Consider the following 13348-nt stretch of genomic DNA (forward strand, 5'->3'; position numbering starts at 1 on the left):
ATGGATTCCAGGAAGTGAATGTGACATGAATCATCTGCCCTTACTCAAATGGCCATGGCCAGAAATGCTAAGGGGGTTGTTTGTTTTCAAAGTGATTTCTCAGCAAAATAAAGCATGGAGAAATGGATGTTTGGATGGGGGAGTTTGCTTTGAATATTTTAAATGAATTAAATAGAGATTTAGGTTTGTGGTGTTCAGATACAGCATAGTTCTGCTTTAATAGTATGCAGTATCTGCAGTATCTGTGAAGCAGGACTATTTACACTCGAGATTTGTTCTAAGCAGTATTGATGTTCTCTAGTCATGAGCCTGGGCTCAATCCATGCCCAAGTTGCACTTACATGGGGCAGGGATTCTTGTAACATCATTGACCCAATATGGCCATATTAGTTCAATGTCATTGCCCTCTAATGGCCATGTTGTGGTATTAGGCTATTGATGTCATGAGCATCCCCCGTAGAGTATGTAGAGCTGTGAGGGTGTTAACCTTCCAACCACTGCTGATGGGCCCAGGAATGACAGCTTACCCTCGTTCGGACCAAACCAAAGCTCATCACTAAGGCCCCTTTCACATGGGATGGACCCTTCAGAAGATCTGCTTTCTCAGCATTGGATCTCTCCCCTGATCCCCACTGAGCAAGTGGATGACAGGTCTGCTGCTGCAGAATGGACCAGACACAGCCCACTGTCCCATATGGGCAGCTGGCTGGATTCACACCACCTGTCCATTTCCATCCGACTGCCATCTATCCCAATCCAACGGACGACAGGGGAACAGATCTTCATCTATTTTTGGCAGATTGGATTGGATGTCGGAGGGTGTAAATTGACAGATGTCCATTTACAACCGCCGTTCCATAGAGGAGAATAGAAGTTTACAGATCTGCCTGAACAATGGGCACGTGGCATGTCCGTGTGAAAGAGGCCTCTTACACACAGAGCTGCATACCACCCAGGGGCGGACTGACAAGTCATGGGGCCCCCGGGCAATAGGGGATCATGGGGCCCCTATGTCCTTGCCCAAACTCAAAAAAGCCTATGAAAAAGGTATCAGGGGCATCTCATGGGGCCCCCTACTGACCCGAGGTGCCCGAGTTTCCAAATGGTCAGTCTGCCCCTGATACCACCCCAAGCACCCAGATTTCAATGTGACGTAGTTACTGTAGCTCAATGAATAGACCGTTTCTGGTTTCAGTCTACGTAAAGCTGTACAAAGCAGCTATTTTACTGGGTGACAGTTCATGTGTTTCCTTTTTGAACTCGTAAAAGTCTCATTTCCGTGTGATTGTATGGGAATGAGGTGATAGTTTAAATTGGGCGGCATAAGGCTATACAAACATTGAATTATTTTACAATTTGTTTACCTAAAATCTGAAACAGCTCTTCGGTGAGTCACCTCTGCAAATACCGGTCTTGTGGTAATAACGTTTTCTCCACGCGTTTTACAGACACGCGTTTTATGAGTCTCTGGGGTCAGACAAAGTCCCGGCAGACAAACATTGCTGTTCTCACTAATAAACCCTTCTCTAGACACAATCAGAAGGGGGTCATCAATACAGCTGAGATCCTCCCTCATTAGCTGGAAGATAGATCAAGTCCCGTAAAACAATGAAGAAACACACAGAATATATGTAATGCCAACTCAGTAAAGGAAAACTAGGGTGCGTTCATGTCAAAGGTGCCTAAAGGCTTCTATATATTAGCAGTGTGAAAAGTGATTTATGATGGATTTCTTTTTTGAGGAATTTGACAAGCAGCTCAAGGGCAATATGTCACCTGTATGTCTGTTGTAACCAGTGACAGCCCAGCACATCTGCCTACATTGCACTTGGTTGCAGCACGATTAAATTCAATTGAATAAGTCATGTTGGCTGCCTGTCCAATGCAACTGGTTGTATAAAAGCTTAATGGTCCCTTTCAGGCTAACAAGGTCCGATGAATCGGATGGCGCTGACTAGTGAGGGTGCAGGCTGGGGAAAGGTTTGTCCCGTCCCAAAGCATGCTGTCAAAACAGGAAGATAAAGCCCGACCTCCACACACCTTACCTGGCCCAAGAGGTTAGCAGGTAAAAGCAGGCCTAGCTTGATTCATCCAAGCCATGCCCCCAACATGTTTCGTCCCTCCCCTGTGCTATCGCATCATATTTTTATTTGTTTAATTTATTTATTCCAGGTAAATATAGCGTCATCAATTTACGCAGTGCTTTACATATATATTGTGCATTCACATCAGTCCCTAACCCTCAAGGGGTGTACAATCTAAGGTCCCTAACTCACATTCATACACATACTAGGGACAATTTAGACAAGAGTCAAGGCTGTCTAAATGCAGCAAACGCAGTGGCTGTTGGCCATGTTACCTTGCCGCTCATCCTTTTTTTAAAAAAATTTCCCCATCTCAGCGCTTCTGATTTCCCACAGCTTCTCTCATCTGTTTCCTGTCTATCTGTCCTCACTGCAGCATTGGCTGAACACCATTAATCTGGACCAGGTTACTGACAGAGACGATGGTGGACTATGGCTGCACAATCTGCATTAGACATGTGTGGTTCGTTTTGTTCCAAATCGAAATTCGGATGTGTCCAAATTCCTGCATTACAATAGTAACAAATTTAAATGAATCCAAAATAACGAAACAACATTTCAGCTGAAATTTGGATCAAATTCAAATTGATTAAAAAAGGAAAGCAAATTTGAAAGCAAAATTCTAAATATACTGTAAGCATATTGCTATTTTTCTTACTGTGTGTATTAGTGTTATAATATAGCCATCTTCCAAAATTTGACCTTTGAAAAGAATAGAATATAACAGACTAGAATATAAAAGAACAGAATAGAAAATATTATTATTATTATACAGTATTTATATAGCGCCAAAGGGTTTGCTCAGCGCTGTACAATAGCGAGGGGGACAGAACATGAGACAATACAGTAACAATACAATACACGAGGGGTTCGAGGGACCTGCTCTTTCGAGCTTAAAAGCTAGGCAGGAGGGGATAGTGGTACAGGAGGAAGTGGCTGTGGGGAATGGAGTGGTGGGAGGAGATTGGTTGTTAGGGGAGGTTGGGGTAGGCTTCCCTGAAGAGATGGGTTTTCAGGGTGCGCCTGAAGGTGAGAAGGGTAGGTGACAGTCTGATGGATTGGGGTAGGGAGTTCCAGAGGATGGGGGAAGTCCTGGAGAAGTCCTGAAGTCGGGTGTGGGAGGAGGAGACCAGGGAGCTAGAGAGTAGGAGGTCCTGTGAGGAGCAAAGGGCATGGGTAGGGTAGTATTTGGGTATCAGGTCGGTTAGGTCGTTTGGGCGGCGTTATGAATGGCTTTGTAGGTCAGAGTTAGTCATTTGAATTTGATGCGCTGGGCAATCGGGAGCCAATGGAGGGATTGGCAGAGGGGGGAGGCAGATGTGGAGCGGTTGGTGAGGTGGATGAGTCTGGCCGCCGAGTTCAGGATAGACTGGAGTGGGGATAGCATTTGTTTGGGTAGGCCAGTGAGAAGGGAGTTGCAGTAGTCCAGGCGTGAGATAATCAGGGGGTGTACGAGTTGTTTAGTAGTGTCTGGGGTGAGGAATGTACGTATCTTGGAGATGTTGCAGAGGTGGAGCCTGCATGATTTTGATAGTGATTGGACATGAGGTTGGAAGGAAAGGTTTGAGTCCAGGGTGACACCCAGGACGTTGGCGTGTGGGGTGGGATTGATGGTGGCGTTGCTAGTCCTAATATAGGAATATATTAGAATGGAATATATTTAAATAGAATAAAGTAGACTAGAAAACTAGAATAGAAAATAATGGAGTAAAACAGAACAAAAAATAGAATAGAATAGAAAATAAAGGAATATCATAAAATTGTCCAGAATAGTTGCCTGAGACTAACACCACTGAGCTCGTATCGTACATGTACATCAGCTGTGAAAACCGTTGGTTTCTGATCTATCAAGTATCTGGAAGAGGGAAATACACTTCAGAAACCCCTGCAGTAAATGGTTTACAATCTGCTATCTGGTCCTTGAGCTTTGTCCTCACATCATACACATTCCTGAATAACAGACAACTGGACTTCCACAGAACACTTCCTCATCAGGGGTGAGGTTCGGGTTTGACGCTATCAGAGGTTCGAGGTGCATTCCGCGTATTAGAGGTTCACTGTTGCACTAATTTTGGAGAATTTCTTCCAGACAAATTCTTTGTGGTAAAGCGAAACAAAAAGAGAGCGCACCAACCTTGCGCATTACCTCAGTAAAATGTGATTTTATTGAATTAGAAAATATACTCACAAACGGAGAAGTAAAACAAGCGTGTAAAGTCCTTAGTCTCAGAGTCAGGCTGACGCGTTTCAGAGCTCTGAGGAAGAAGGGGCTCCCTTCGAAACGCATCAGCCTGACTCTGAGAATCTTCCCTCGTGGTTAGACTCGCGCTGGTCTCCGACTGTTTAAGTCTCGCTAAGGACTTTACACGCTTGTTTTACTTCTCTGTTTGTGAGTATATTTTCAAATTCAATAAAATCACATTGGTGCACTTTCTTTTTGTTTCGCTTTAGAGTATTGGTCGGGCTTCCCCAGCCTTGTTTAGAGCCGCACAACCGGTAATGCTTTGGCGGTGAACAAGTTCCAGGTCCATCTATACACCCTTGTTCTGGGTCATAGAGCGCAGAGGTGTTGTTTTTTGTCTAAACTGGCAAATTCTTTGTGGTTATTGGGCACTGCAAGCAGGGGTGTATTTACCACAAGGCAAACAAGGCATTTGCCTAGGGCGGCATTTTTCAGGGGGGGGCAACACTGCCCCTTGGAAGAAGGGATGGAAGAAGGGACACACGCGGCATGGGGGCCTGGTGGGTTTCGAGAGATACTGTGGGTTTCCGGAGCTGTGAAGGTGAGTGTCTTTCTCTCTCTCACCATGGGGGATGGTGGCTGATGTATGGGGCGCAGTGGTAGTGGAAGGCTTGGGTGGAGGGCAGGGGTTTTCTTGGTCAATGTCAGGCTCTTTCTGTGGGGAGGCGCCAAATTTTGTGTTGCCTAGGGCAGCACAAAACCTAAATACGCCACTGACTGCAAGAACTTAGAAGGACTAATAATGGGGGGCTTTATTACTACTAAATTTAAGGCCTACAAAGAACCCCATAAATCCAGAGTCCTAGTAGACATACTATAACCAAACAACCACAAGCAAAAGGCTACTATTAATGGACTACTACGGAATTCATTAAGGATATGAGGATAACCTTTGAATAATACACTCACCAGCCACTTTATTAGTTCCACCTGTTCAATCGCTTGGTAACACAAATTGCTAATCAGCCAATCACATGGCAGCAAGTCAGTGCATTTAGTCATCTAGACGTGGCGAAGACGACTTAGTGAAGTTCAAGCTGAACATCAGAATGGGGAAAAAAGGGGATTCAAGTGACTTTGAACGTGGCATGGTTGTTGGTGCCAGACGGAATGGTGTGAGTATATAAAAAAGTGCTGATCTACTGGGATTTTCACGCACAAACTACTCTCTAAGGTTTACAGAGAATGGTCTGAAAACTAGAAAATATCTGGTGAGCGGCAGTTGTATGGAGGAAAATGCGTTGCTGATGTCAGAGGTCAGAGGAGAATGGGCAGACTGGTTGGAGATGATAGAAAGGCAACATTAAGTCAAATAACCACTCATTACAACGGAGGTATGCAGAATACCATCTCTGAACATACAACACATAAAACTTTGAAGCGGATGGGCTACAGCAGCAGAAGACCACAGCAGGGGCAGCTCCTGTCAACTAAGAACAGGAAATAGAGGCTACAATTCGCACAGGCTCACCAACATTGGATAATAGAATATTGGAAAATGGTGCCTGGTCTGATGAGTCTGGATTTCAGATGCGACATTCAGATGGTGGGATCAGAATTTGGTGTAAAAACATGCTTGGGGTGAATTGTTTCTGTGTAAAAAACATGAAATCATGGATCCATGCTGCTTTGTATCAACGGTTCATAGATGTGCAGCTGACAAATCTGCAGCAACTGCGTGATGCTATCATGTCTATATGGACCAAAATTTCCGAGGAATGTTTCCAACACCTTGTTGAATCTATGCCATGAAGAATGAGGGCAGTTCTGAAGGCAAAAGGGGGTCCAACCCGGTACTAGCAAGGTGGACCTAATAAAGTGGCCGGTGAGTGTATATCAAAAATACCTAAAAACTAAAGCAAACCAGACAACGTCCGTAACCCCTTAATGAGCATTTTTTTTAACAGCACAGTATTAAAAGTATATAGGTATACCTAATCCCCACTAAAGCCAACACCCTCACCCCCACCCCCCCCATATCTGGAATATTCCCAAAGAAATGCATGAATCTCTCTTGTGGGGAAGTAGAGAACTGAACTGCTCTTGCCTGGTGCTGCACCCTTCCCACTGAAGGATAGTGAGTGCAGCGATGCTGAATGATGAGACCACAATGTGTATGCATACGGTTGAGGTGGTGAAGATGGGCATGTAGGTGGAGAGATGAGCAGACCGAGTAGTGTGAGAGGCCAGCAGGATGCCATATTGATCCTGACCCCATAACAGGCAGAATACGTATATTGAAGGAGTTCCTCTGATGAACAGAACAGAATGGAACCCTACTGTGCACCTAGCGTGGGCTCCATGCGTACACTCACTTAACTCTTGATCCTCCATACCTCTTCATGATGTGGGGACTAATCCTCTCCAGTTGCTAAGGGAGATGGACTGCTTGCAGAAGGAGTGCCGACAACATCTCCCTCAATGTGGTTATCCCACCCAACACAGGTACACATGACAGGCCGCCTGGCTAACTCTTGATCCTCCATACCTCTTCATGACGTGGGGACTGATCCGCTCCAGTTGCTAAGGGAGATGGACTGCTTGCAGAAGGAGTGCCGACAACATTTCCTTTGCTGAGGTTATCCCACCCGACACAGGTATACACGACAGGCTGCTTGGCTAACTCTTGACTTCCGTGACTCCTGATAACCACTCGCTGTCTTTATACCCCAAAGTGCTGTTGACCCAGAGCTGTAGACTATGTGTGGTGCCAGTTATTTGCATTATACTTCTTTAATAACTTCAGACCAGGCAGAAGGTAAACTTTGAACGCTTTACTGGAAATGTTTTAATATTTATAAAGTACACAGAAACATTTTCTTCCCTACGTCCCTAAACCCTACCTCAGGCTTGCGTGCTGCCCTGGCATACCTGCAAAAGCAAAGTCAATGTGTAGCAGTGTCCATTTCTTGCACAATCTAGCAGCTGGCATCTTCAGGAAGGACAACAGGTTCCAGCAGTCCCCTACATGGCTGGAGGTTCCTGAAGGCAGGCGACCTTGGACCTTAGGACTCCAATGGTGACCAGGGGCGGACTGACCATTTGGAAACTCGGGCACTGCCCAAGGGCCCGGGGTCAGTAGGGGGCTCCAAGAGATGCTCCTGGTACCCTTTTCATAGGCTTTTTTGAGTTTTGGCAAGGACACAGGGGCCCCATGATCCCCTATTGCCTGGGGGCCCCATGAGCTGTCAGTCCACCCCTGATGGTGACAGCAGTGGAGGAACTCACCGGTTTCTGGACCACTGTCCTTTTATATCATCACAGGACCAATGTGTTGGACCCAAAATACCCATCAAGGGAAACAACCAGTAACAAAGTTAACCCCTACCCTCCAGTCGTGGGCAGCACTGATCTAGACTAAATTACAACCAGCCTACAAGAAGTCAGTAAATCAGCCCCATTTCACATTTATTTCACCCTCTGTCATGTCTCCTTTGTTTTTTATCTTGCTTCAGACAGTTTTGTGTGCTCCCTTATCGCTCCTCAGCTGGTGGCACCATATTTGTGGGGTATTCTCCCACTGCCATCCCAGGCTGCAGAGAGTTTTGAATGCATGGATCCCCCCGTTGTTGGCTACCATGCCTTCATATATATCTTTTACTGTTGTAGAGGTTGGTGAATGTTATCAGAGCACGCAGAGAGGGACCATCCAACCCACACTCCCAGATGTGAAGATCCTGCAGGTGACCATAGATCTTCAAGAGAGGGAACAGACATCCACACAGGTGAGTAGGAAAGAAAATCCCCTGTTGCTGGGAACTTTTTATTTCATGTTTTTAAAAGGTGATGCAGTTGCTTTAGGCTTGTATCTGTCCTAAGAATCAGCTGTAAAGACACTTTGGATATCTGTAACAATTGATATGAGGCAATAAGGATATAAAGAGTGAAAAAACGTCTTGCACATTGACCGGGGCGGGGGCTCACAAGGGGAAAGTTCTGCTCAGGAACAACTCTGGATATATGGTCAAAGCAGAGCCGAGGATTCAATGATTTTAGTATAGTCAGGGTTAGAAAGAGGCATTTTCCCTCCCCTGTGCTCTCTAGAAATGTCTGGAAATGTATTCAGGAACCGGCCACCTCTACTGGGATCAAAGCCTCGGCCCCCGACCACTGATTCCAGACAATTCATCCGAAACTTCAGCTTCCATAACTGCAAACACGGCAATCAGGGCTTCCAGAGACTCCTGTTACAGGTCTTCGGATATGCCGGGCATGGCAAGTCCTCGTTCATTAACACCTGTAAGATCGTCTGGGAAAATGCAGCCTACAGCAACTACACAAAGGCGTCAGGATCGTATGGGGGAGACACTATGGACCGGCGGACCTACCAGCTCACGGAAAACATCATCCTGGTGGACAATCGTGGATGTTCCTCTATGCGTAGCTATGAAAAAGGAGAGATATTTGCCCAGCTGGGTAAGTGTGAGACCTAGGGTTGTATTTATAAAAACAATCTGCAGACCTATTCATCCTGAAAAACTGTATGTGCCTTCATTCTACACGAAAAGGGGCAAAATCCAATGTTAGCAGGCTGTTTTCTCTCCGGGTTGTATGTTCTTCTATCATAAATGAATGCATAAATCAGGAAAATACTGCAATATGGCCACTAGATGGTACTGCTGATCATAGGAAATAAATATTAATTCACTTTAATTGAAAGGATCAGCGAATCTGCCAAAGTTTGGTTTGCAGCCAGCTTTTTGATTACTGCTTGAAGCCCACAGACTTTGCAACAAACCCCCATAAAGTCCATAGAGGATGAGTCTTGTCATTCAAATTTGGCCTTTCGTAGGGCTGCTAAGCAAGCTATTGTCAAACAAAAGCTAGGCACTGCTACTAAACACATCTACCAATGATATAAATACATAAAAAAATAAAATAGCTACATAACGTGCTGAGAGTATGGCTTCTGTAAGACCACCCTTTTATGGAAAGGGGGCGGGGTTATTTATTCCTTCACGCTATTGACTTCTGTGAACCATCTGACCAGGGAAAAGGCCATCAACTATACACTACGGGTCAAACTTTACTTTTTACGGTGAACCTATGTACTTTTTATCTAAATGTTAGCAAATTGTTAACTTCGAAAATCCTGAAGATTTACCCCAAATCGAACCTGACCCTTGTCCCTAGGTGATGGTAGTGTTACCCTAATAGTATGTCAGATGTTTAAATTTCATATGAAGGTAGATGGACAGACAGCCACCCCTTAAAAGTGTGCTGTGTACATTATCAACGTATCTAGCTGCTTCCAGGCATATAGATGCAACGTTCTTGAAATAATGGACTTTAATTTTTTTTTCCAGCAAATTTGATGCCTTTAAACATGAAGGTTGATTGGTGCCAAGGGTTTAAGTTGGCTGATAGAATTGTGGAAGCCGAGCACCTGGTGCAGCCATCAGATTTCATTTCCCCCATATTCGTCTACAGGTAAGAAGACAGAAGCTGTACATCTGTACGTTCTTTATACATTTAAAGCAGTCCTAGAGTCAGATATAATGTCTTATGTGAAGAGAACGCCTTTCTTGGTTTATGGAGAGATTCACCCTCTATGTGTCTTAGTGAGCCAGACAAAAAGTGTAGGAAAATCTGCAATTGTACATTTGTCCCTGGAACAGAAATAAGAGGACATTTTCCAGTGGAGACACTTGTTCCAGGGACCATTGTCTAACCTCACTTAGGAAAGATTCCCTCACACTTCCTATTGTGCTTCCAGGACACAGGAAGGACACAGAAGCAAAAAAAAATAAATACAAAAAAATTAAATTAAACATTAAAAGGGGTTTTAACAACTCACAAAAAAGGAAAAAAGAAAGAAAGAAAACACTGACAGGGCTTCAAACATAAAAAAGGGAAAGAAATGTTGACAGGGTTTCAACCATTCCACTAAAGATAATATTGACGTGGTTTCAACCATCCATAAAAAAAAAGGAAAAAAAAAAAAGAAATATAGACACGGATTGAACCATTCAAAAAAAAGGACACAGGTTTCACTCATTAAAAAAGCAGAAATATTGACAGGGGTTCAACAATGGGGTTCAACAATTAAAAAAAAAAGAAAGGCATTTGGACAGGAGTTTCAGTCACTGCACAAAAGGTAACAGTGACATGGTTTCAACCATTCGTAAAAAAAAAAAAAAGAAAGAAAATACTGACAGGACTTCAACCTTTTAAAAAGTTCACAGGTTTTTTATTCAATTAAAAAAAAAGAAAGAAATATTGACAGTGGTTTGAACCATTCCACAAAAAGAATCATTCACAGGGTTTCAACAATAAAAAAAAAGGTGGGATTCTAATATTTAAAAACATTAAAAATTAAACATTGGCAGGGGTTTCAACCTATCCAAAAAAAAAAGAAAACATTGACACCGTTCAGCCATTTTAAAAAGGCGGGCTCTCAATAATTAATAAAAAATGATGGGGGTTTTAACCATTCAAAAAATGGAAACATTGGCATTAGGTATTGGGATAAAATCATTGGGCCCATTGTCAGACCCTACACTGGTGCAGTGGGTCCTGAGTTCCTCCTGGTGCGGTGGGTCCTAGGTTCCTCCTGGTGCAGTGGGTCCTGGGTTCCTCCTGGTGCAGTGGGTCCTGGGTTCCTCCTGGTGCGGTGGGTCCTGGGTTCCTCCTGGTGCAGTGGGTCCTGGGTTCCTCCTGGTGCACGACAATGCCCGGCCTCATGTGGGGAGAGTATGCAGGCAGTTCCTGGAGGATGAAGGAATCAGTACCATTGAATTCCCCCCGTGCTCGTCTGACCTAAATCCTAAATGCATACAAGCAAGTGGGGGCCATACAAACTACTGAGGAGCATTCTGAGTTGCTGCAATGAAATTTCAGCAAAATGGACTTGCCTGCTGCATCATTGTTTCACTTTGATTTTCGGGGTGTCTTTGATTTCCATCCTCTGTAGGTTGATCATTTTCATTTCCATCAAACGATGGGGCGTCCTTACGATCCTAACACATGACCCCATCCATATCAGGATAGATATCCAACAGGAGATTTTTCCATATTGAGATCTGATGGGTTTCCAAAATGTTCCTTTCATTTTTTTGAGCAGCGTATTTGCAGGGGCTTCAAGCATTAAAAAAAGATAAAAAAATATTGACAGAAGTTTCAACTATTCCACAAAAGGAAACATTGACAGGGTTCCATCCATTCATAAAAGAAAAAAAAAATCATTGACGGGGTTTCAAACATTCAAACAAGAAAGAAATGTGGAAAAGGGTTTCAACCATTTAAAAAAATCACAGGGTTTCAAAAAGAAAGAAAGAAAGAAAGAGAGAGAGAAAGAGAGAACGAGAGAAAGAAAGAAAGAAAGAAAGAAAGAGAGAGAGAGAGAGAGAGAGAGAGAGAAAGAAAGAAAGAAAGAAAGAAAGAGAGAGAGAGAGAAAGAAAGAAAGAAAGAAAGAAAGAAAGAAAGAAAGAAAGAAAGAAAGAAAGAAAGAAAGAAAGAAAGAAAGAAAGAAAGAAAGAAAGAAAGAAAGAAAGAAAGAAAGATGGACAGGAAAGCATTGGAAAGATTTCAGTAATTAAAAAAATTAAAAAAGCATTGCAAGGGGTTTTAATCATTAAAAAAAGGAACATTACCGAGGTTTTTAACCTTTTTAAACATTGAAAAAAAAAAGACAAACCTTACCTATTATGAAAATCCAAAGCAATGCCCTAAATGATAGAAATAATTTTTAATGGTTTTGTCACTTTTTCAGCGTTAGTTATTCTCCAAATCCGGATGAAATGCAGGACCTGAGAGACATTCTCAAGACTTGCAGAGAGATGACAGGTAAGTAAGATTTTGGGGTTACTATAAGCCTGTGGCAATGAATGGGTAGAGGTGGGAGTGTTGCTGATGAAGCCACCCATCGGCTGGTGAAGTGGGGATGGTAATGCTTGGAGCAAAGTGTTTGGGATTGTCTGCAGCATATGATAAAATCTAAGTGAAGACAAAATTGCTAAATCAAGGAGAAATCTAGTTTGTGATACAACTTGGCAATACCATTCTCATCTCTCTTTTTTCATGCAGGGGTGGAGGCAATCGTTGTGCTCACACACAAGGCAAAAGGAAACGTGGAACGCGTAGAAGCCATGTTTAGGGACCTGGGAGCCATACATGTGTTTTCCTTGGAAAACTACACCCCAAAAAACCAGTCCAGGTCTTTGGAGGTCCACAACTCTGTGACTAAATTTTTATATGAGGTAGCCCAGGACGCCAAATTCCGTGTGGACTATCCGCGAGATCCACAGAAGGAGATGTTAGAGAGAAAAATTTTTGTATTGAATTACATTCACAACAAAGAACTGGAAGTCTACATTCAGAAATTAGAAAGGCAGAAAGCCTCAGAGAATGCCAGCATGGAACAGGCCATGAGGATTAAAAGGGAAGAGGCAGAAAAACAAACGGAAAGAGACAAAAAAGAACATGAGGATAGGATAAGACAGCTGGAGGCCGAATTTGAAAGGCACAGACTGCGAGATCAGTTTGAACGTGATCAGAGCATGGGACAACTTGAACGAAGGGGTAAAAAAAAATGAAGTCGCCATCATGAGATCTTCCATCAGGTCATTGTGTTGCTGAGACTTGAATTATTCATTCCCTGTTATCAGGAGGATGGAAAAGTAAAACGTAGAAGTTTAGTATTTTCAAGATGTCGGCCGAAATCATAGCATTTCAAAAAAGTTCACCAGTGGTAAAATGTAATAAAATCTATGAACAAGGAAAAATTTGGATAGTTTTTGGTGAATTTTAAGGTTCTGGTGGGCTGTAATGGTTCCTGAGGATTAAAGAAGCTGCTTTCACCTATCCTTGACCTGTTCTTGTGCCACAAATGCCCCTGATTATCTGAGAACGTGGTGTTAGATGTCAAGGAACCCTAGCCTAATAAGAATTGAAAAAAAAAGATATAATTTTTTTTTTTTTAATTATTATTTGTTTAACTGGGTGCTGACTTTTTTTTTTTTTAATAAAAAGTATTTTTCTTCTAGGTGCACATTGAGAGCAGCACATAATTTGAAAACTATC

At 43.1% G+C, this 13348-nt stretch overlaps 1 protein-coding gene across 1 annotated transcript; it reads left to right on the forward strand.

Moving 5' to 3' along the window:
• Positions 1-8276: 8276 nt before the first annotated feature.
• On the forward strand, positions 8277-13129 carry LOC149457614 (uncharacterized). Its single transcript, XM_089683477.1, has 4 exons — positions 8277-8742; positions 9633-9756; positions 12039-12112; positions 12353-13129. The coding sequence occupies exons 1-4, from the start codon at positions 8373-8375 to the stop codon at positions 12859-12861; spliced, it is 1077 nt and encodes a 358-aa protein (XP_089539603.1). The 5' UTR covers positions 8277-8372; the 3' UTR covers positions 12862-13129.
• The last annotated feature ends 219 nt before the right edge of the window (positions 13130-13348 follow it).

The sequence above is a fragment of the Staurois parvus genome, unplaced genomic scaffold (genome assembly GCF_062004578.1).
Source record: "Staurois parvus isolate SC_StPar_1 unplaced genomic scaffold, SC_StPar_1.0 ptg000311l, whole genome shotgun sequence".
Classification (NCBI taxonomy): domain Eukaryota; kingdom Metazoa; phylum Chordata; class Amphibia; order Anura; family Ranidae; genus Staurois; species Staurois parvus.

What these genes read in the sequence shown, in the direction of transcription:
- LOC149457614 (XM_089683477.1), top strand. Translation starts at nt 8,373, where the DNA reads ATGTCTGGAAATGTATTCAGGAACCGGCCACCTCTACTGGGATCAAAG. An exon ending in AGAGATATTTGCCCAGCTGG is followed by an intron (nt 8,743 to 9,632) that starts GTAAGTGTGAGA and finishes TTTTTTTTCCAG; the next exon opens with CAAATTTGATGCCTTTAAAC. An exon ending in GACTTGCAGAGAGATGACAG is followed by an intron (nt 12,113 to 12,352) that starts GTAAGTAAGATT and finishes TTTTTCATGCAG; the next exon opens with GGGTGGAGGCAATCGTTGTG.